At 36.5% G+C, this 25,074-nt stretch overlaps 1 protein-coding gene across 3 annotated transcripts in view; it reads left to right on the top strand.

Moving 5' to 3' along the window:
• Positions 1-25,074, top strand: part of TNPO3 (transportin 3) — a 76,193-nt gene that overhangs the window by 14,975 nt on the left and 36,144 nt on the right. For all 3 annotated transcript variants that reach the window (XM_043872074.1, XM_043872075.1, XM_043872076.1), the window contains 5 exons: positions 9,392-9,592; positions 10,561-10,634; positions 12,046-12,202; positions 21,949-22,092; positions 24,720-24,895. In XM_043872074.1, coding sequence (XP_043728009.1) covers positions 9,392-9,592; positions 10,561-10,634; positions 12,046-12,202; positions 21,949-22,092; positions 24,720-24,895 — 752 coding nt within the window. The remainder of the gene's footprint in view (positions 1-9,391; positions 9,593-10,560; positions 10,635-12,045; positions 12,203-21,948; positions 22,093-24,719; positions 24,896-25,074) is intronic.

Genomic DNA, 25,074 nt, shown 5'->3' with positions numbered 1-25,074 from the left:
GGGTACCTCAGTAGTAAGGAAAAAGGATTTCTCCTCCAGTATTTTTCTTTATCTCTGGCTTTCATGAGTTTGAATATGATGTGTTTAGCATTTGTTTGTTTGGGAGAGTTGGGGATAGGATCATTCCCTGTTGTCCTCATCTGCAGTACAGTCTTCAGCACCTCCAGTGTCCAGTGTTCTCATTGGTGGGGCTTTCTCAGTGATTCTGTCATCCCCTATGGCATTCACGCTCTGTCTTGCATCTGGTGGGTCTTGTGCAGGATAAATTTTTTTACCCTTCCTTCAGTGGTAGGAGACCTCTGTGGTGGTAGTATTATTATAGTATGACAGGCTCAAGACCTTGTGCCTTGCCCTGTAGGGTGGAGGAGGGGTTTCTTCTGTTAACCTTGGTATAATGCAGTGGGTCTTACTTAATGTGTGCCTTGGGGGGTGGGGTGTGTGACATGGTTTGCTGCCCCTCTGATACCAATTAAGACTTTTATTCATTAGAGGAGAAGGGTCTAGTCAGAGCTTTTTGTATCCTTTCTGCAGTTGTGGCTACTCCTGTCCTCTAGGACTGTACCAGCAAAGAGGTTTTCTCTGGTCTCCTGCTCTACCCCTGTTCTTTCTCCTGAGTATTTGGTGGAGTTGCGTGAATAAGAGCCTGTGGGTGGTGTGAATTCCCCCTGAGTCTCAGGGGTTTTATAGTTCATACTAGCCCACCCTCAGTCTTTATCCGTTGTTAATAATTTTAATTGAACTTTTATTACCTGGTTGTCTGGTGTTCCACATCTCTCTTCTTTGTCCTGCCACAGTTGAACCAACACTTGTCTTCTGTCTCCTTGGAGAGGTGTCTTTAATTTTTAGTTTACTTGCTCGTCCTGGGACCTGAGCTTCCTGATCATTTAAGAAAAGTTACTATGTCGCTTGATTTTATTTATTGTTAGCTGGAAAGCAGTATTCTTTTCAACTTTCTACATCTTAGGTGGATGTTGAATTCCACTCAGGCATATAGATTCATTTATTTTAAACCCCACAAGATACTGTTGTTTTATATAGTCAGTGTTCACAGATATTTACTCACATACTTAGCCTTTCCATTATTATTATTCATTGCTTCCTAATTTCCATGTTTCAATCCAGAATTATTTTCTTTCTGCTTGAAGAACACCCTTTAGTTTTAGTATTTTCTTCTTTCTTCTATTAGTAATGAACTCTTTCCTGTCTTTTTATTTTTTCTTTTAGTCTCAAAGTGTCTAAATTTTGTTGCATTTTAGAAGGAGTCTTTTGCTGGGTATAAGTAACCAACTGACAGTTATTTTCTTTCAGTACTTTGAAGATACTTGATTCCCATTTTTTATGTTAGCAAGTCAGCTATCGGTCTAATTAACTGTTGCTTTAAAGGTAATACATATCTTTTTCTCCGGCCTTTAAGATTTTCCTGTTTGTCTTTAGCAGTTTTTTAGCAGTGTTATTTGATGTGCTTAGGGTTTACAGAGCTTCTTAAACTGTGGCTTGCTGTCTTTTATCAGTTTGGAAATTCCTCAGCCATTATCTTTAAATAGTGGCTCCCCCCCCCTTTTTTTGTTTTTCTTCTGAGGTTTCAGTTATATGTTTGTTAGATTTTTTCACTTATATCCCATATGTCACTTACATTCTTCCCCTTCTTTACCTTCTATCCTTTTTTGAATTTTTACTTCAGGTCTTGTTTTTCTATGACCTATTTTCTAGCATAGTAATCTTTTTTCTGTTGTCTAATTTGCTGTTTAACCCTTTCAATTGGATCCTAATTTCAGTTAACATATTTTTCAATTCTCCTATTTCCCTTTGATTCTTTTTTTTTTTAAGAGTCTATTTCTTAATGGAAATTACAAATATCGAATTTTCTTAAATATGTTAACCAGCTACTTAATTTTTCCCAACTGTTTATTTTGAAAATTCATAACTTGAAAGAATTGTATTGTGAACACTGATTCATAATAAGCTCTCTCCTCAAACTGCCTGTTCCCATTTGCTTTTTCTCTGTTTCTTTTTCTCCCTTTTGGAATCTTTCAGAAGTAAATTGCAGATTTTATAATTCTGTATCCCTAAACACTTTTGCATATTGTTTGTAAGAACAAAGACATTCTACTAAACTAAAATCATTGTCACATTAAAGAAATTGAACATTGATCTACAATTATGTTATCAAATACATAATCCATATTCAAATTTCCTAGTTGTTTGACAGATTCTTTGCTTTTTAAACATTTTATTTTCCCTAATCCAGGATCCACTGAAGGATAATGCATTGTTTTTAGTTGTTATATCACTTTAATTTCCTGTTTTTTTAAAAATGATAGTGATATTAAAAAACAAATTCAGGCCCATTTTGTCTTTGTTCTTAATATGACCCACTCACTATTTTGTCTCATTGTTTTCTCATGATAGTGTTTAGCTTAAGCAGTTTTTGGAAGAATCCTGTGTGAATGAAAAATTGTTGTTTTCAGCAGTGAAAGTGAATCACATTGACTCACTTAAAATCTGTTTGTCTCATTACTGGTGATACTAAATTTTATCATTTTGATTGAGATATCACAGTTATTTTAGTTCTCATTTGATAATTCTGTTATCTAGGTAAGTTATTTTCTATTGTCTGTTTCCGCCCCCAACCCCCTCTTTTGCTTTTATTTGATAAATAACTGGATATATTGTTTATGAAAAGTTGAGATAATCAGTGATGTTTTTCTCCTGAGGTAATTTCTTTTGTTTCTGACAGGATTTTATCATAGGTCCAGATTCCTTTAGTCTAAAAAGCCCTTAGATTTTGATAGGGATTGCATTGAATCTTCCCTGTAGTTCAGATGGTAAAGTATCTGCTTAGAGTGCAGGAGACCTGGGTTCGATCCCTGGGTCAGGAAGATCCTCTGGAGAAGGGAATGGCAATCCAGTCCAGTATTCTTGCCTGGAGAATCCCATGGACAGAGGAGCCTGGAGGGCTACAGTCCATGGGGTTGCAAAGAGTCAGACACGACTGAGCCACTGACGCTGCTGCTGCTGCACTGAACCTTAGGGAGCTTTGGCTAGTTTTAACAACCGTAGGAAGTCTTCATTTATTAGTGTCTTCTAATTTCTTTCACAAATATTTTGTAGTTTTCAGTGTAACAACTTGCTTTATTTCTGAATATTTTGTTCTTTTTGGAAGCTCTTGTATATGTGGTTGTTTTCTTAATTTCCTCTGCAGCTTATTTATTGTCAGTATTAAAAACAACTGATTTAGGGGTGTTGACTTTATATTTTGCAACTTTGCTGAATTTCTTTATTATTTTTAATAGGTTTGTGGGGAATCTTGAGTATTATCTACATAAAAGATCATGTCATAAAAAAAAAAAAAAAGATCATGTCATATGTTAGCAATGATCGTTTTACCTCTTGTCGTCCAGTTGGAATGCCTTTTGTTTCATTTTCTTGTCTAACAGCTCTGGCTAAGAACTTCCAGTACTGTGATGAATAGAAGTGGGCATCTTTTTTTTGTCCCTGAGTTTTTTAAAGTTTTTTTTTAAGAGTTTTGAGAAGTTTCCAGTCTTTGAACATCAAAATGATGTTCATTGTGGGTTTTTCATATGTAGTCTTTATTATGTTGTGACAGTTTCCTTCTTTAATATACTGTTGAATTCGGTTTGCTACTATTTTTTTCTTTTTTTGCATCAGTATTCCTAAGGGGTATTATTGATTTGTAAGGGTTTTTTTTTTTTTCCCTTGTAGTATCTTTGTCTGGCTTTGGTATCAAGGTAATGGTGGCCTCATAGAATGAATTGGGAAGTGTTTCCTCTCTTTTTCAGTTTTTGGAGTGAATTTGAGAACGATTGGTGTTAATTCTTTAAATGTTTGGTAGAATTTACCAATAAAGTCATCTGGGCTTTTCTTTGTTGGAAAGTTTAGATTACTGATTCATTCTGTTCACTGATTATAGTAATATAGTCTATACAGATTTTCTGTTTCTTCTTGATTCAGTCTTGGTACATTGTATATTTCTAGGAATTTGTCCATTTCATCTGGATTATGCAGCTTGTTAGTGTACAGTTCATAGTATTTCTTATACTCTTTTTTATTCCTGTAAAATTAGTAGTAATGTCTTTACCTTCGTTTCATTTCTTTTTTCTTAGTTAAAATCTAGCTAAAGGTCTTCCCAGGTGGCTCAGACAGTAAAAAATTCACCTGTAATGCAGGAGACCTGGGTTTGATCTCTTGGTCTGAATGATCCCCTGGAGAAGGGAATGGCTACCCACTCCAATGTTCTTGCCTGGAAAATTCCATGGACAGAGGAGCCTGGCAGGCTACAGTCCATGGGATCGCAGAGTTGGATATGACTGAGTAACTAACACTTTCAAAGGTTTGTCAATTTTGTTAATCTTTTTCAAGAATCAAATCATGGTTTTTCTATGTTCTATTTTATTTGTCTTTGTTCTAATCTTTATTATTTCTTTCCCTTTTCTAACTTTGGGCTTAGTTTTTTCTTTTTCCTTTTTTTCTAGTTCTTAAGATATAAAGTTAGGTTGTTGATTTGCGATATATTATTTTCATTTAAGTGTATATGTATAGCTATGAATTTCCCTTTTAGTACTGTTTTCACTCCATCTTGGATGTAAGTTTTGGTATGTTGTATTTCCATTTTCATTTGTCAAGCTGTCTTCTTAATTTCCCTTCTTTGACCCATTGGTAGTTTAATAATTGATACTTAGTTTTTTCGTGTTTGTGAATTTTCCAGTTTTCCTTTTGTTAATTTCCAGTTTCATTTCATTTTGCTTTATTTATTTATTTGGTTGTGTGGCGTCTTAGTTGCCACACCTGGGATCTTCGTTGCATCATACACATCTTTCGTTGTGGCATGAGCGCTCAGTAGTTGCAACTTGCTGGCTCTGCAGCGCAGAGTCAGTGGTTGTGGTGCACAGGCTTAGTTACCTGGCAGCATGTGGAATCTTCCCAGACCAGAGATCAAACCTATATCCCCTGCATTGGCAGATGAATTCTTTTTTTTTTTTTGGCAGATGAATTCTTAAACACTGGACCATCAAGGAAGTTCCCTTTTAACATTTATTAAGACTGATTTTGTGGCCTAACATTTGGTTTATCTTGGAGAAATTTTAGCCTTTTTGAGATACATTTCCTGTTTCCTGTACTGGCCCCAACTGAAAATCCAGACTATTTCCCAGTCCTCTTCCTTGGTGAGCTCTGAATTCCACTTTTTATCTCCCCATTCTTGTGAGATTCCCCAAAACTCTTCAGCTTCTTAAGCCTCTTGTCTTCCATTTCAAATATATAAATCCCTTGAGGGGAAGAGGTAGAGCCAAATGCTAAGCTGAACTTTCCTCTTTCTTGTCTCTGGAATCTGTAGCTCATGTTCTAGGTGTTTTGGTAGTTCTGATGTCTTCAAACTAGTTCTTTTGATATTTAATTCATTTTTTCTATTTATTTTTGGCTGGAAAATTGGTGTAAAGCCAGCTAGTATGGTAAAACCAATGTTGAGATACTTGATGAGTGCTATGAACGTTATAGCTTCACATTGTTTAGGGAGGATGTAGTGCATGAAACTAACTCCTATATACTAAGAAGCTTCACTATGCTTTCCAAAAAAATGTGATTTAAATTTTTACAAAAAGAATTTTATGATAACACCTGCATTGTATATCTTGGGGATACCTTATATTAGGGCTGCAAATTCATATTTATTCTTAAAGACAGTTCAAAGGACATGTTAAATAATATTCAAACATCATCAGTGGTGCTTGAAAAAGAAATCTTTGCATCCGCACACCCAAGTTAACAGTTCTGCAGAGGGCCATAGCTGTTTTGTTTTGTTTTGTCTTTTGGTTCTGCCCTTCATTTTTGAGATCTCTATTTTTAAGGAGATAAGGGTATTTGTCAGAAATACAGATAAGATTTATATAGAAATACAGATAAATATTAATAAGAATGATATGATTGATTTTTTTTTTTTGCTAGTTTCTGCCATTTAAATTAAAATACAACATGACACTGCACCATCAATGCACATTTCCACAAGGATTCTAACCTGGTGGGGTTGACAGATTTCACCAGAGAGAAAGACTTCATACTAGTTTAATTTAATAAGCAGTACTGAGTTTTGTTCTGTTTTGTCTCTTAAACACAGATATAGGAAAACCATACAAAGCAAATGTATAACTTGTTGAATTAAGGTAGATGTTTTGAGTGACTTTTAATCTTCTTTCTTTCCCTGTTCTGTAGAGGAATCTGGGTCATTTGACCTCTTGAGTTTCCCTACAATCTTGATTTTGTTTATTACGTAGTTAGGATGCAGTTTACTTTCTTGTGTATTTCCTGCAGATTGCCACCTGGATCCTGAGGCTTAATGAGATGCAGGTTTGTTCCTCTGTCCTTGTGGTGATCTGTTCTTTCAACAGGAAGCACATGATGTCTGATTGTCTGTCTTCATGATCTACTAATGTGAAACAAATTATCCCGAACTCCCAAGACCTTGTGACTTAAAACAGAAACCATTTCATTGTATCTCATACCTTTGTAGGCCATGAATGTGAGGAAACTCAAGCAGGGCTCTGTGAATGATTCTGCTCCATGAGGCTCCATTTGGTGGATGGACTCTTCTGCAGGCTCTGAGATGACTTGTTGCATGCTTGACACTCCAGTGGCAGTGGCTGGAAGACTTGACTTGGTTGGGCTTCGTGGCTTTCCATGTAGTCTTAGGCCTCTTTCCATTGTCTCTCTAGCAGAGTAGTCTGAGCTTTTTTAATAGTAAATGTTAAAGAATAAGGGCTTCCCTTGTGGCTCAGCTGGTAAAGAATCTCCCTGCAATGCAGGAGACCTAGGTTCGATCCCTGGGTTGGTGAAGATCCCCTGGGGAAGGGAAAGGCTACCCACCCCAGTATTCTGGCCTGGAGAATTCCATGGACTGTATAGTCCATGTGGTTGCAAAGAGTTGGACATGACTGAATGACTTTCACTTCAAAAATTTAAAACCACCACAGTAACCAATGAATATTTTGGGGAGATAGTTTGTTGTATTTTATCATTTATCGATGAATCTTGCTTGTAGCAGTTATTTCTGAGGTGTTATAACGATGGTGATTTTCTATTCCCCTCCTTTCCTTTTATTAACTAGCATTCTTCTGTTAAAAAGATGTCTTATATCCTGCAAATAACCTCTTCTCATTTATTTAGTTGCTACTCACATCAGTATGTACTCATGGATTTTGTTTTATTTTTGAATTATCCAATAGTATCATAATTTGTTACTCCCAGGTTTTGTAGTTTAGGCTATTGAGAACTTTTTCGGTTGGCACCTATGTCCTTTAGTGGTTTTTTTTTTGTCCTTTAGTTTTTAAAATATTTTTCTGGCCTACTTTCCTTGTAGTGATGCTGTTCTGCTCATTGTTGTCCCCGCCCCCCCTCACCCCAGCCCATTGCTATATATATGGCATTTGAACTCAGTGGTTTCTTTTTTGTGAAATTGTTTAGCTTTTAGAAGGAGGCATAGTTAAGGGGGTAGTATTTCCAACTTCATAGAGCTTCCTTTTCTGTTGTTTTCAGATGATATTTAAAGATATGGTGGTTTGATTTCTAAGATTTCCTAGTTTTGTTCCCTTCTCCTTTTTCCCCTTTGTCTCTGTTGTACTTGTTCTGTATAATATTCTTTTCACAGCAGTTTCTCCTCATTTGGGGCCTTGCCCTGACTTCAGTTTTAAGAATTGATAGAGGCTAGACTGTTCCATCTCTTTAGACCTTACATAGGCCTGTTTTACTCATTTGCTTTTGGATTGGGCAAAACCTTTTCTGTTTTCAGCTGCAGTCTTCAGATGGTTTCTCTGTGTTTTCTAGTGACTGCCTATTGAAACTTTTGGTGTTCTCTCCTCATAGATCCATTAGATACCTTGTTGTTTCTCTCTGCTTCTGTTTTTACTAAGGTTGAATAGGTCTTACAGATGTCACTGGCATGTCCCCATCCACTTATGTTTTGGGGTTCTTGGAGATAACTAGATAATACCTAGTTTTGTGGTACATGTATATAGTGTTTTGGTTTTGCTCTTTAATTGCTCTTGTTTTCATGAGGATATGGTTATTCTAAGGCTTGCTATTGGCTATTTTTTAAAATATCAATTTGAGCAAGATATATTTTGATGGCATATTAAATCATAGATATGCTTAGGTTACTGGTTAGATAATGAATGGCTAAAAACTATGTGACTTGGAAGATTTTTTGTGACATGGTAGGGATAAAAAGTACAAAAAATTAATAAATACATTTTATCAAGAAGGAAGTTAATGTTTCATGCTTGGTTTTCATAAACTTATTACTTGCTTAAAGCTAAGTTTTATGTCATTAAATATTGTGAGTTTTAGAGTCTCTTTTCAGTTTACTTTGGGAACTTATATAGGCCATTTCTTTGACTTTCCATTTATCTGTGGGAAGATCTTGAAGAATTGTTGTGTATTACTTGTGAAGTGCTGTCTTCATAAGAAATTAAGTAAATAAATCTATGTGATCTCTCTCTATAGTTGGCTCTGTTGTTGAATTGAGATTGAAAAAAATTTTCAGTGTGTCATTACCAGCCCATTTCAGCCTGCTCGCATGAAGAGGCAGTTTGGTATAGTTTTTCAGTTGTTAATTAGTTGCTTACTTTATACTGAATGAGTTTGTTCCTAGAGTATCTTTCAAAATAAAACTTTTTTAAGTCTTACAAGTTTTTATAACTTGTAAAGAGACCAAATTTACAGAGACCAAATTCTGTGCTTTCGTTCTATTTATTATTTTCATAGATGCTCCCGTGAAAATGATTTTAGTAGCATATATAGCACTTTGGCAGATATAAAAACATAAGAAAATTAAGTATGTGAGATAGTTTTTCTGCTGTTTTAGTCAGCAACTAAAGATTGAAATGTAGGCCTATTTAAATATGAAATACCAATATATTCTCCTATTTATGGATATATTAAGATAGCTTCCAAATACAATTCTCAGAGTGAACAAAAGCTTACTTATTTTAAATGGATAAGAGAAGAAATATCCAACTTATGGATTAGCATTGGGAGCTATACAATGACATTTTAGTTTTATTAGAAACTTTGAGACATTTTTCTTTATACTCTCCCCCTGTACGCAATTAATTCTAATCAGCAAGGCTTAGATCTCTTTATTCAATTGATAACTTTCATGCCTTCCTAGAATCAGAAGATTTTAGGTAGTACTTTTGTTGAGCTCGGCTATAAAAATATGCAGTAGTTTGAAGTTTTGACTGAATTGGTTGGTAATTTATCTTTCAGATTTTTTTCTTTCATCATACTTTGGTCTAATAAGTTTGTATGTGTATTGAGGTTGCGTGGCATTAAGATTGTTTAGAAAAGTAGTTTTTATGACTTTTCTTTTTGTCACTTTTAGGTTCATGCATGGGAGATTTCAGACCAGTTGTTACAGATCCGGCAAGATGTAGAATCATGCTATTTTGCTGCACAGACCATGAAAATGAAGATTCAGACCTCATTTTATGAGCTCCCCACAGACTCTCATGCCTCTTTACGGGACTCATTACTAACTCATATCCAGAACTTGAAAGACTTGTCACCTGTTATTGTAACGCAGGTAAATCCTATGTGTCTCATTGGGAAAATTTGTAAAGCCATTTGGATTTATCAAGTTAATTTTGTTTAACATTGCTAGGCCATGAGAAGTGATGTTAACTTTTTAAAGACTCATTGCTGTATTCTTGAAGTGAATAGAACGTGAAAACTTTAAATCTTTGTATTTATCTTAGAATTCATTTGATATCAGACTAGCTTAAATAACAAAATTGAGGGAGGTGTTTAGGTTTTCACAGTCATGTTATGTGGGCGTGTGTGCGCACATACACACACACACTCTTGTTAGTTTGTAGGTGATAAAGTACTGTCCTGGGTCAGAGGTCTACATAGTTGTCTTTGTAAAAATCCTTTCTGGACTGATTAGCTTTTAAAAAGTCTCATGAATGAAATGGTAAACTAGAGCATCTGGCCTTTCCACCTTAGATAGGGAAATACATTACAAAGGAAAAGTGGACAACACTTCAGTGAATACATACTCACATGTGTTCTCTGCCTGGCATAGAAGTGCTCTTGAAGAGGAAGGAGGCTTTTGCATAAGATTTCAAGATAAGATATGAAAAGAGAAGGGATATGGCACTCTATTACTGAGTGAGTCAAAGGGCTGACTGTCAGTAGCTTTGGGTTTTTGACAAAGTATAAGTCCATGAAGTTCTATGGTATTGCCAAATAAAAGTAAGTATTGATATGGTCTGAGGGAAATCTACAGTCTGTTCTTTCTGACTTCTTTTTGTTATGTTTTAATTTGGTTTTTCATTTTTAAAGGTTAAATTTTAAATCCCAGCAATTTGTAGTTAGCCCAGAAGAATTTACATGATACATAGTTGTGGGGTTGAGAAGAAGAGTGGTACTGCCGTCTAAGTTGTCATATTGTTTGGAAGAAATTTAGTTTCTTTGCTTTCCAGTTAATATTGTTGGTAACTCTATTTCTGTTCATCTGTCTTCATTTATTTAATCTCTCTCTTTACTCAGCTGGCTTTAGCAATAGCAGACCTTGCCCTACAGATGCCTTCCTGGAAGGGATGTGTACAGACATTGGTGGAAAAGTAAGTAGCTTGTTTTGACTATATGCTGGCGTTTGGAATTACCATTAACCTACACAGAGAAATTTGTTAGCAAAAGCTGGACATTTGGATTATTTCCCCCAACTTTCCAGTATTCTTGCCAGGATAATCTCCTGGACAAAGGAACTGGTGGGCTATAGTCTATGGGGTCGCAAAAAGTCAGACATGACTGAAGCGACTGAGCATGCCCAAACTTTTGGCGTAGATTTATTTATTAACCTTTGTTAGAGTATAAGAAAATCAGTTAAAACTTAAATACTACAGAAGCATGTCGTGTGGGACGTTAAAGACTCATATAGTTCACACACACACACACACACACACACACACACACACACACACACACCCACACACACTCTTCTTGAATTAAGTACAAAACCTTTCGTTGTCTTGTGGATCACTCCCACTAACTGTCATATCAATGGTTTTTATAAAAATATAGTCAGAATGTTTCTTCTTACTAATTGGGATTCATTTCATGTCTATAAAAAGGACAGTATTATTTTTAGATATATGGAGCTTGCTGCTTTGAATAAAGCATTTCCTCATGATCTTGGCAAGATAATCTTGATATTTGCTTGCATTTTGGCATTTGGTTAGGAAATTATTTTTAAACAAAGTGGATGTCCTTTTTACTACCAACTATAGTGTGTCATTAAAATCTTTATGTAGATAGTTTATTTTTTGTTTTAAGAAACTTTTTATTGATAATATTATGCATGCTCCTTGAAAAAATTCTAGCAGTATGGAAGCTTTCAAAGTAAAAAGCAAATACTTTCATATCTTCCTATTCCTATATTTTATAAGTAACCACTATTAGTGACTGACTGTATAGCCCTCTAGACTTCCCTTTAAGCATTTTAAAATAAAGAGGTGCATATATGTATTAATATGTGTAAACATGTATTTTCTTCAGTTATATGCAATAATATGTTTCATATACTTTTTTCACTTAATTGTGGACATCTTATGTTATGACATAGATACTCATTTTTTTTTTTTTTTTAGATACTCATTTTAATGTCTATATATTCTCCATTGTATGATATCTGTAACCTTTTTTATCCTAATATGAAGGACCTTTATATTTTCCCAGTATTTTTGCTATTATTAAAAAAAAAATACTTGTGCATATACATCTCTGTGTGTATGTGAGATTTTTCTGAAAGATAAATTTCTGAAAGTGGAATTGCTGGGTCATAGATTTTTATGCAAGTTGAAAGTTTGATTTCTAGATGTCTTTCCAAAAGAGCATATCGGATTTTTCTCCCCTTTAACTATAGTGAGAATTCTACTTTGTTGTCATGGGTTATTCTGATGGCTGTTTTTATCTTATGTGATTGTGTATTTTTGGGCTCTGAATAACTTATAGCTCTCCTCTTTTCTTACCTAGATATAGCAATGATGTAACTTCTCTGCCTTTTCTGCTGGAGATCCTTACAGTGTTACCTGAAGAAGTACATAGTCGTTCCTTACGAATTGGAGCTAATCGGCGTACAGAAATTATAGAAGATTTGGCCTTCTATTCTAGTACAGTAGTATCTCTATTGGTATGTTTGAAATGCTGAGTTGTTGCCTGTGTGCAAAAAGCTTTGGTGGTTATTTTATAATTCAGTAGCACTATTGTAAAATAGCTTTCTTAGCAAAATTTGGCAATGATAACACTATGGTGTTTATATAACACTTTACAGTTAAAAAGTACTTGCAGAAACTATACTTTTTGAGCCTCTAAGTAATGCTGTCAGGGTGGTATTATCTCCATTTTATGAATGAGAAACAGGTTTTAGAATTACACAACTGCTAATACAGAATTTGAACTCAGGTCTTCTGATTACATATACCTTGTTCTCCTTCCTCCTGCTACCAGCTGTAGGCTCTTGAGTAAGGATTGTGCTCCAGGAACTGCGTATAAATTTACTTAAGGAAAGGATCCTCTCTAAGGGATAAATTGAGAGTTTTTGATAGGGTGGTGGTACAGGAGGGTGGTGGTACAGGACTTTACTTGACCTTTGAATAATATCATAATTATAGAGTATACTGTTCTTTAAAAAAAAAAGAGTTAAATGTGCTTGCATCCTTTTTGATTAGGTGGAAATTTTAATGTCCTTGACCAGGGTGGGTAAATTTATGGTCCATGGGCTATTTGTAGATGAAGTTTTACTGGGACTCAGTCATAGCTGTTCAGTTACATGTTGTCTGTGGCCATAATTTTGGGCTAACACAGCAGAACTGAATAGTTTTCACAGAGACGATATGGTCTGCAAAGCCTAAAATATTTACTATCTGACCCTCCTGTGGAAAAATTTTGCTGATTCCTGAAATAATAAATGGTATTAAATTGCTTATTTAGCCCATATACCATTTTTAGGTCTTGTGTTCAGGTCAATTTTCTTGACAGTGTGGTTATAGTAGATTATTTTTCAGGAATGTATTTCAGTACTTCAGCATCATAGAACTTTTCATTTGAAAAACAAAGTTTTGTTTAAAATTGTGTTCATTAGGAGTTCATTGGAAAATTACTTTTTAAAGTTAAATGTGTTTTCAATTAAGCATTTATTTTAAAGAAATCATGTAATAGAAAATTAGAAAATATAGATAATCAAGTTACATTCAAACCATCTATCATGTTGTTAATCCTTTAGTATGTATCCTCTGTGAACATGTATACAGATTTTGAAAATCCAAATGAGAATATGCTTTACCCACCCTTCTGGTGCCTGCTTTTCCAGTCCTCCAGTCTTTCCATTTTGGTTAATTTTTATATCATCTAATAAATACCTAGACCATATTCACATTTCCTGAGTTGGTCCTAACATATTTGTAGCATTTGCTAGAACTATGCCTTGTATCGCAGTCCCTCCTCTTCCTTTTTTCAAAATGACACTGATTTGTTGAGACTGGACTGACTAGTTGTTTTATAAAGCATCTTACTTCCTGGATTGTCTTTGTGTGATTTAGTTTGGTTTTTTTTGTTCTCTTTAATTCTTCTAATTGGAAGTGATATCTAAAGCAGCCCTACTCAGTAGAAATTCCTCAAGAGAATTAAGCCTTAAATGCCCTAAGGCATCTATAGTTTCTCCTATATACCATTCATAGGATGATTGAAAAAATAGATGCTCAAATCATTTTCTGCAGGACTTAATTCTTCCCCAGGAGCCTGGTAAGAAAGACTGAAAGACTTTGATGGGTTAGTTTTAAACGGTTAAATATTTTTAGCTAGAAAACAACTTATATATTTCATGCTGCAATTTATCAGAAGATATACTTTTTGGTTGACCTTCTGTTAGTGATGCTAGGATTGACTAGATTAGAATGATGACAGTTTGATTCTTCCATTTATAAAGTTTGTTTCTCCCTTTGCAATATAATGCAGTTTGTATGAATGTTAAATTCTAAGTTTATAATCCTTGTCTTAATAATTTCATCATGGTTTGCAAAATAAAGTTTTGCTAATTCTTTCTTTCTACATACATATTAGCATTCTTCTGAGTTCCCACTAGACAGGCAGGATGAATCTTTAATTTTTAATTATCCTGTTTTCTGTATAAGGATTTTGTTTTAAAGATGACTTAAATGTTACTTTTCCCCCTTGACTTTCTCTTTATAGTGTATTATGGGCTCATGGGTTTCATTGACTCAGGGTCTTTGCTTAAGTTATTCTTTTGATGCTTTAAATGTTATGACTTTGGCCACTGGAGCACATCTTTATCTCCTCACAGAAAAAAATAACTAGTATTCATCTAGTTATTGCTTTGCCCCAGATCTAGAACCCTTGGTTCCTTTTAGTATCAGTTTGGGTCCAGTCAGGAGAGAGAAACCACCTATTAATTCATTGGGACTGTTCAGTATAAAGAATGTTTAACTATAATAGGCATCTGTAGTAATGAGGGATTGTCTAGTAAGAGGTAAAGAGAGCTCTGAAGAATATAGAAATAAAACAGATACAAGGAGCAGTCATTAAGATCAAGGCTAAGATAGAGTTTCTAGGGAAGGAAGAGTTCACCCCTCTCCCAGGACTGGGATTCAAACCCTGTTGGTAATGGTTTGGTCATGGTAAAGAAGTCACTGTGGTGCTGCATGCCACTGAACATCTCTCCTCTCACACTTGCTAGAAATCTGCTTTCTAGGAAGGCCAAGAAAGTTGTTAGGGAAGGCATCTCACCAGAGGCACTCTGCAACAAAATCAGCTGGGTGTGGGAATGTCAGAGGAAGCTACTGGCCACTGTGCTCTGTAGGCACTGGAGAAGCTAAGTGCACTGAATCTGTTGCTAAAGAAGAATGTACATTCCTTAGGAGCCAGGAGCAGTTTGCTGAAAAACTGTTGGTGAGGATGAGAGTTGCTGCTGGAGAAAGTGCTGGCCGATGTACTGCAAGAGCTGGACACCAGAAAAGCTATGAGTCGGGGGCTCATGAAGCTGCATGTTCTTTCAAAGGCTGCTTAGTCAGCACACTAGAATCAGGAAGCAAAACCCTTTTCCTTCTGCACTTTCTCTCTAGTGACCTTCTGACAAAAAGTTAGTGCCAGCTGGCACAGAACAAAAATATTTGAAGGGCCCAGATCCATTTTCACAGAGTACTTCTAAAAGGGTGAATTTGGAGCTGAGAGGCAATAGCTCTACAGCTGGCCATGGTCTTGCCTTTTAACTTAGCTTCCATCGGTGCTCTTTTACACATTTTTAAACACCAGTGCAGTGGTGTAACAAGCAGATAGAAACTACAGTCCTCACTTACGTTGATTACAAGGCTGTAATTGGTATATATGGCTTTTTTCTTCCACAGCTTATTTCATGTTTTCTCTGCTGCTATAGGTTGAATATTTGTGTGTGCCCCTGCCTCGAAATTCATATGTTGAAAGCGAACCCCCAAGGTGATGGTATTGGAAATGTGGCCTTTCAGAGGGGATTAGGTCATGACAGTGGAACCCTCATGAATGGGGTTAGTGCCCATATAAGAGACCCCAGACAGCTCCCTCCCCGTTTATGCCAGTAAAAAGACAATTGTTTATGAAACAAGGAGCAGGTCCTCAGCAGAGACTGGTACCTTGATCTTGGACTTCCAGTCTCCAGAACTGTAAGAAAGATTTCTATTGTTTATAAACCACCTATTTGGTATTACTCTGTTAATAGCAGCCTGAAGGGACTAAGACACCTGCCCTGACCAGAAACGTAGCTGCTTGGGATTCTTTACTCTGTGAAGTTACCCAAGACTTCATTCCCAAAAAGTCTGAGCCCTCAATCATCCTGCCTTGTGGATTGTTGTTTCTGTAGTTTTCCATTAACCTTTTGGGCATGGAAGTAACAAAGAGACTCCCTAGAAAATCCTCTGGGTTTCAGACCTAGAACTCCTTGCTTTGATTATATAGAGGCAATACAGTATTTCACTGGTAATTGTGATTCGTCACTCTATAATCTGTAAAGTAACTCCTTTTCCTGTTGGTTCAGGCATAAGAAGCTCCCATTGTCCAGGTGGTAGTCTTATGTTCCAATTCACTGGAATTATTTTTGAGTTTCTTGGTGGAAGCATCCTTCTTTGGGGCCCAGATCTCCAAACTAATAGAGCTCAGAGTTGCCCATTACCTTATTTCCTTTACTCTGATAGAAGTTTCTTGATTTGATATGATACCATGATGATTAGATGTGGTATTCTTTGAGTCTATGAATGATAATGCTGACAGAAGCATTACAAGCAGGGAAGACAGTTCTATATCCAGAATTTGGGTCTGTTCCTATGAGGACAAATCTCTGCTTCCTCCATGATAGAAGCCAATATAATCAGTGAACTGGTCCCCATGGGAATTGGTGCCACTGGGGACTCAGTGTTTGTCTCTGCTGTTGACAGACACTCATCAGTAGTGTTTACCTGTTAAGCCTTGGTAAAGTGGAAATCCATGTTAATACATGTTTAGCCTCCATCCCTACTACTCTGGCCACTTTGTTTATGAGCCTATTGAGCAAGCACTGGGTGGCTAGGCAAAGAGGCTGACATTGTTAGAGTTTGTCATTTTGTCTGTCTATCATTGGGAAATTCCATTATAGCGATGCTCTGGTGGGTATTCACATAGGGAAGAAATCTGTGCCCATGTATGTGTCATTCATATGCCTCTTTCTCAGACCTGCTTGTCACCAGTCTTCCAATCTTGTTTCTACCAAATCCCTGATCATCCATCCAAATGATTGACAAGGGTCCATGAATAAGTGGTGATCCAAATTTCTGGTCATCTCACTGCAGACATGGTGGACAGCTATACATACTGCTTGAAGTTACGGCCACTAGGAGGGTTTTCCTTCAGCACTGGCCTTCACTATGGTCCCGGAGTGGGCCTGTAATGCTGTAGCTGTCTGCCTTCAGGTGGTACCAGCATATGCTGATCAATCTGTAATCCAGGCTTGATTATAAGGAACATCCCAGGAGGCCACAGGCATGGACTGAAAGGGATGAATCAATGCAAGAATAAGCGGTGTCAGAGAATCTGAGCCACCTATACCCATGTAACATCCAAATCTTCCTATACTCAACCTCTTTGTATCATTTTCATCTGTTGACAAGTCTCTGTTATGCATGCCCAATCTTAAGGCTTGGTAGTTCAGACAATACTTAGTTCATGGTGGGATGCTCAGGCCACATGATCACTTGATGTCCTGTGGATAGCCTGCTCAGGTCTTATAGCAAGCCAGAAGCTGATTTTCAAAAGACAAATAGTTACCTGCAGAAGAGTGCATAGATTTGTTCCAAAATTCTAGATATTTGCACTATGATGTTCCTATTGGTACTTCCCAGAGACTCCATACACTCATTAAATGAAGACTGTCAAGGAAGTATACTTGTGTCAATGTTTGGCTCAATCTAGTGTTATAGTCCAGCCTTCCTCAGTCTAACACCTTTCTGCATGTTTCCTAGGTTTCTTAAGACACATATAAGCAGTTTCACAGTTCTCTTGGTGTATAAGTTGTTTTCTCCTGTTCCCCTAGAACATTCTGAGATTTGACCTTAGTTTATGAGTGTTATTGGGGATGTTTGTGGAAGGTGTTGAAGAGATTGGGCATCTTCTTTCAAGCCCTCTGTCTCAGATGGGGTTATTACAGGGCTTTCAAGCTGAGGAAGGCTAGTCTCAGACACTGGAAGGCAGAGGCTACTTCTGTTGGTAAGGGAGACTCAAAGTGACTTGCATTACCACTTTCATTAGGGTCCAACCAGATGTCCCCATTCCAAACATCAGAAATCCACTGTTAAAAAAAGAAGTCCACTGTTTACCAGTCAATTTCAGAACTTTGACTCATGAGAAACTTGGTAGGACTGTAAATTCAACTGTTGTTTGTAATTCAGCCAGCCACACAATTAAATTTTGTATATGAGTTTGAGCAATATTATAAGAGCTTCATGTAGAGCTGTCATGGAAGTTTGCTAGTTCTCAGACTGTGACTTGAGCTGGGTTAACAGACCCAAGCTTGTAATTTTGTAAGCACTCAAATGACTAAAAAAAATTCAGCAGCCGCTATAGTCCTTATAATCATTATTACTGCCATGATGATCAAGTGCATTTAGCTACTTGGACTTGATTTAGCACTTCATCATAATTGATGACAGGTGATATCATCATGATATCTGAAAAATATTGATATATCCTTGTGGGACTTAATAAGGTCTATAAGTCTCTCGTGTCTTTTGTCATGTTTTAGAACTTAGAGGATGAAATTAGTCCACAATCATCAAGAAAAATATATACTTGGCTGTGATAGCAGATACTAAAGACTTAGATTTTTTTTCATTTAGTTCCCCCATGTTCTCTTTAATGTTTTCATTCTATCTTTTTATCTTGTCAGTATTACACTTTGTGGTCCATTCAAATGGACTTATTCCTAAACATTGTATTGAACTTTAAAATTTTTTTAAATATTATTTTTCTTGCTCTTGAACTGAGCCTGGACTCTAATATTTTTCTCCCTTCGTTTATTCTCCATTTTGTTAATTCAAGATCAATTATTATTTGTTCTTATTCAGTCACTAAGTCCTGTCTGAGTCTTTGTAAACCCATGGACTAGAGCACATCAGGCTCCTCTGTCCTCCCCTGTTTCCTGGAGTTTGCTCAAATTCATGTCCATTGAGTCAGTGATGCTGTCTAACCTATCTCATCCTCTGCTGCCCCTTTCTCCTTTAGCCTAAACCTTTCCCAGCATCAGGGTCTTTTCCAGTGAGTCGGCTCTTCACATTAGGTGGCCAAAGTGTTGGAGCTTCAGCTTCAATTTTAGTTCTTCCAGTGAATATTCAGGGTTGATTTCCTTTAAGATTGACTAGTTTGATCTTCTTGCAGTCCAAAGGACACTTGAGAGTCTTTTCCAGCACAATTTGAAAGCATCAATTCTTTGACACTCAGCCTTCTTTATGATCCAACTCTGACATCCATACATGACTACCGGAAAAACCATAGCTTTGACTGTACATGGACCTTTGTTGGCAAAGTGATGTCTCTGCTTTTTTAATACACTATCTAGGTTTGTCATAGCTTTCTTTCCAAGGAGCAAGCGCCTTTTAATTTCCTGGTGGTAGTCACCATCTGCAGTGATTTTGGAGCCCAAGAAAATAAAATCTGTCACTGCTTCCACTCTATCCCCTTAGGTTTGCCATGAAGTGATGGGACCAGAAGCCATGATCTTAGTGCTTTGAATGTTGAGTTTCAAGCCAGCTTTTTCACTCTCCTGTTTCACCCTCATTAAGAGACTCTTTAGTTCCTCTTCACTTTCTGCCATTAGAGTGGCATCATCTGCATATCTGGGGTTGTTGATATTTCTCCTGGCAATCTTGATTCCAGCTTGTCACTCATCCAGCCCAGCATTTCAAATGATGTACTCTGCATGTAAGTTAAATAAGCAGCGTGATATTATATAGCCTTGTCATACTTCTTTCCCAATTTTGAACCAGTCAGTTGTTCAGTGTCCAGTTCTAGCTGTTGCTTCTTGACGCACATACAGGTTTCTCAGGAGACAGGTAATATAGTGGAACTCCCATCTCTTTGAGTTTTTCACAGTTCGTTGTGATCCACAGAGTCAGAGGCGTTAGCATAGTCCATAAAGCAGAAATAGATGTTTTTCTGGAACTCCCTTGCTTTTTCCATGATCCAGTGGATGTTGGCAGTTTGATTTACCTTTTCTAAACCCAGCTTGTCCATCTGGAAATTCTTGGTTCCTGTACTGCTGAAGCCTGTCTTGAAAGATTTTGACATAACCTTGCTAGTGTGTGAAATGAGCACAATTGTACGATAGTTTGAACATTCTTTGGCGTTGCCTTTCTTTGGGATTGGGATGAAAGCTGACCTTCTCTAGTTCTGTGTCCACTGCTGAGTTTTCCAAATTTGCTGACATTCTGAGTACAACACTTTTTTAACAGGATCATCTTTTAGGATTTTTAATAGCGCAGCTAGAATTCCATCTCCTCCACTAGGTTTGTTTGTTGTAATCCTTCCTAAGGCCCACATGACTTCACATTCCAGGATATCTGGCTCTAGGTGAGAGACCACACTATCATGGTTATGTGGGTCATTAAGTCCTTTTTGTATAGTTCTTCTGTGTATTCTTGCCATGAATACACATGAAATGTTCTCTTGATATCTCTAAATTTCTTGAAGAAATCTCTAGTCTTTCCCATTCTGTTGTTTTCTTCTATTTCTTTGCATCGTTCATTTAATAAGGCCTTCTTGTCTCCCCTTGCTATTCTCTGGAACTCTGCATTCAGTTGGGTATATCTTTCCCTTTCTCCCTTGCCTTTGGCTTCTCTTCTTCCTCAGCTATTTGTAGAGCATCCTCTGACAAACACTTTGCCTTCTTGGATTTATTTTTCTGTGGGGTGGTTTTGGTTACTGCCTCCTGTACAATGTTATGAACCTCCATCCATAGTTCTTCAAGCACTCTGTCTACCAGATCTAACCCCTTGAATCTATTCATCACTTCCTCTGTATAATCATAAGGGGATTTGATTTAGGTTATACCTGAATGGCCTAGTGGTTTTCTCTACTTACTTCAGTTTAAGCCTAAATTTTTCAATAAGGAGCTCATGATCTCAACCACAGTCAGCTTTTTAGGTATTGTTTTTACTGACTGTATAGAATGTCTCCATCTTTGACTGCAAGGAACATAATCAATCTGATTTCAGTATTGACCATCTGGTAATGTCCATGTGTTGAGTCATCTCTTGGGTTGTTGGAAAAGGGTGTTCTGTAACCAGCATATTCTCTTGATACAACTCTGTTAGCCTTTGTTCTATTTCATTTTGTACTCCAAGGCGAAACTTGCCCGTTACTCTGGGTATCTCTTGACTTCTTCCTTTTGCATTGCAATCCCCTATGATGAAAAGGACATCTTTGTGTGTGTGTGCTAGGAGATTTGTAGGTCTTCAACGAATTGGTTAACTTCTTCAGCCTTAATGGTTGGGGCATAGACTTGGATTACTGTGATGTTGAAAGATTTGCCTTGGAAACAAACAGATCATTCTATTGTTTTTAAGATTGCACCCAGGTACTGCATTTTGGACTCTTTGTTGACTGTGAGGGTTCTTGTCCACAGTAATAGGTATGATGGTCATCTGAATTAAATTCTCTCATTTGAGTCCTTTTTTAGTTCACTGATTTCTAAGATGTCGATGTTCAATCTTGCCATCTCCTCCTTGACTGTGTCCAGTTAATCTTGATTCATGGACCTAACATTCCAGGTTCCTGTGCAATATTATTCTTTATAGCATCGAACTTTACTTTCCTCACCAGACACATCTACAACTGAGTGTTTGCTTTGGCCCAGCCAGTTCAGTCTTTCTAGAGCTATTAGTAGTTGTCCATCCATCTTGAGCTGTGCTGTACGGCATGGCTTATAGTTTCATTGAGTTATGCAAACCGCTTTGCCATGACAAGGCTGTGAAACATGAAGGGGCTGAGATGATGAGTGCTAAAGACAATTCTCTTTATAAGATTATATTAATACAGAAGTGGAATCTAAGAAATGTAGTTGTTTCTGAAACATGTATCTTTGAATCAGTCTCTACCTCTGTGTAGCTCAGCTTCTCAGGTTAGAAAGTGGAGATAATAAAGATAATAATAGTATATACATACTTGTACAATTTTAGTGGGGATTAACTGAATTAAGAGCAATGAGACAGTGTCCGGCAAGTAAAAAGCACTTGTAACTGTTGGCTGTTATTGTTATCTTTCTCAGTGTCATACCTATAAAGTGATTGTAAAAAATATTTCATTTTTTAACAATGTTTTAAATGTAAAAATTGGTATTATTTTTATAATTTTTTTTCTTCTTTTCAGATGACTTGTGTAGAAAAAGCAGGAACAGATGAGAAAATGCTTATGAAGGTCTTTCGCTGTTTGGGAAGTTGGTTTAACTTAGGAGTTTTGGACAGTAACTTCATGGCTAACAATAAGTTACTAGCACTCCTTTTTGAGGTTTTGGTAAGTAATGGCTTCATTTATGAAATGGCTTTTGTTTATTTCTGGCACATAGTCACTTATAGTAACTGCCCTTATGGGATATAAGAGTGTTTTCAGATTTTTGCAGTGTGAGTAGGAAGTGTATGGTAAGAAAGCAGCACTGTGCCTTCCTTGTTGCCAAATATCAAATTAAGATACTATTTTTAATGCTCAGAATAGAATGTAGTTAGATTTAAGAGAAAAGTAGTCTTATATGTAAATCAGTTATTTACATATTAAAATTCAAGTAACAAAAATACCATTGGCATCTTTTTCGTTATTTTTGAAGTATTAAGTTGTGTGTTTCTAATAATGACCATTGGGTGGTTGAGACAACTACGGATCAGAATATTATCTTTGTAGTTGAGATACTTAAACATTAGGGTATGTATAAGATGAATTTTGGGTTTTTGAGATTAAAAGTAGTGTCTTTTTATATACTGACTGGTACATTATATACTGAAAGGTACATTTCTTTCTTAGACTTTAAAAGTAATAATGCCTAGTAGTACATTTCTCTCTCGGTTGATGGGAGTGCTTAGAATAAGACTAGTTTTTAGAACAAGAAGCAGCAGTATCTCGAGCACAAATGCTAAACAGACCTTTGGAGGTGGGTGTGACTTTGTCTCTTTCTCCCTGATGGTTTCCTTTCCATGAACTCTGTATTTCCATACTGGGTGTATGCTGGTACACTATTTAGAAGATGACAGTGTGATATTAATTGATATCACTGTGGATTTAAGAAAGAAAAGGAAAATGGATTCTTCAAGGAGACGTTTTAGATATTATATATAATGTTTTTAGTGTATTTTTGCTGTCATTCTTGTGTCAGAAGCTAAAATTCAGGAAAATTAAGATGCTAGTAATTTGCTAATCATTGTCTTTGTGTCCATGTCTGTTGATGCCATACCTTAGTGATAGTAATTCTGATTTTCATCTCACCAGTTTGTGTGAAAGAGTAGTCAGTATTAAAAAATTCAGGTCCCACGTTTTAAAAAAAAGTATATAAATATGATAACATATGAATGGAGGACAGTCTGAAATACACTTCAAACTTCAGTGATGACTCTTGGAAACTGAGATTGGGGTAAAGAACAAACTAAGTAATGTGTCAGATATATTGCTATTATTTTCTCTATTGATCCAGTGTCATGACCAGTCCTCTGTTACTTAAGAGTGTTTCTAGAGTCAGGGTCAATATATTCTCATTCTTATGTTCTTTCAGTGGTTTGCAATCATGCCACATAAAACTAGTTTAGTTTGCTTTATGCTAGGGCTTCCCTGGTGGTTCAATTGTAAAGAATCTGCTTGCAGTGTAGGAGACTGTTTGATCCCTGTTTGATCCCTGGGTCGGGAAGGTTCCCTGGAGAAGGAAATGGCAACTCAGTGCAGTATTCTTACCTGAGAAATCCCATGGACAGAGGACCCTAGCAGGCTACAGTCCATGGGGTCGCCAAAAGGGTTGGACACAACCTAGCAACTAAAGAAATGCTTAGGCCAGGACCTTATTATATAGCTTTTTTTCTTATAGTTCTTTAAAAAAAGTATATTTTAAAAATAATACTTGGTATATACAAAGAGTAAATTTGAACCTTTATTTAACTTTTGAAACATTGTAGTACAATGAATATCTTGAGTTCACCACCACTCAAAGAATAACCTAATGAATAATTTGTGTCTTTGTGCTTTTCCAACCCTGCTTTTATAGCTTTTTACCCCCTTGGAGATTTTAAATGTCATTGTTTTTTATTATTCACAAAAGACCGGTATGCCTTCACTAAATTTATCCAATCTCTGGGATGTTTAATAGAACCCCTAGAGGCCTCCCTCCTTGAACCTTCTAATATGCTGTAGTTTGTATCAGTTGCTCCCAGTTGTCATCCTGGGGCTTTTCTTTACTCAGCTTATGGATTGGATTAACCTTTTTTTTTTTGACCCATCTCAGATACTTTCCTCAGTAGGATATGTGGGAAATAAATACTGAGTTTTTGCATGCATTCTTGAGAAATATTTTTATTTCATTCTTAATGCTTTAGCTTAGATATAAAGTTCCAAATTCAATATTTGTTTTCTTCAAAATTTCCAAGTTCTTGTTTTCCTATATACTGGCATCATTGCTAATGAGGTAAATAACTTGATTTTTGCTTCTTTCTGAGTTACCTTCTCTTTTCCCCAGAAACTTTTAGAACCTCTGTTTAACCTTGGTATTCTGAAATATCACAGTAATGTGTTACGTTTCAGTCCTTGATACTTGTTGAACCTTTCTTTTCACTTTAAATAGTGCTTGAATATCAGAAAAAAGATGGAGACGATTTCCATGGAAAATAGGGCAGGGAACACAAGGCATTCCAGGAGGGACTAGTAAATGGGAGAAAACATGAATTTTAGAAGTCATGTGACCATGATTGAAGTACCAAAAGGCAGATTTGCTTGTCAAATAGGGAAATAATAGTCAGAAATAGGAAGATTGATGGATGTTGTCTTGTTGAAGGCCATGAATATTAGGCTGTTATGCATATATAAAGTACATGTTCAGAAACAGGCTTTAATTGCTCTCCTATTGGATTACAGCTTAATTATCTTACTTCTCTATTCCTGCTACCTCCCAGCAACAGGATAAGACCTCATCAAATCTACACGAAGCTGCTTCAGACTGCGTGTGCTCAGCTCTCTATGCCATTGAGAATGTGGAAACCAACTTGGCATTAGCCATGCAACTTTTTCAAGGAGTCCTGACATTGGAGACAGCCTATCATATGGCTGTGGCACGTGAAGATTTAGATAAGTGAGTAATTATTAAGGGCAGTAGACCATACAGCCTGGGATTCTTTTAAGTCACCTTCTGTTCATCCATATTTTGCCACTGAAGCCCTGTTTCTAGCTTCAGTTATTCTTTAGAGTTTACAGCTAAAAACCATATCAAATTTTAACTGTACCTTCAAGTTTTAACATCCAAAAATTTTC

Source organism: Cervus elaphus, chromosome 18 (genome assembly GCF_910594005.1).
Source record: "Cervus elaphus chromosome 18, mCerEla1.1, whole genome shotgun sequence".
Lineage (NCBI taxonomy): Eukaryota > Metazoa > Chordata > Mammalia > Artiodactyla > Cervidae > Cervus > Cervus elaphus.
This window is presented reverse-complemented; position numbering and strand designations above follow the sequence as displayed.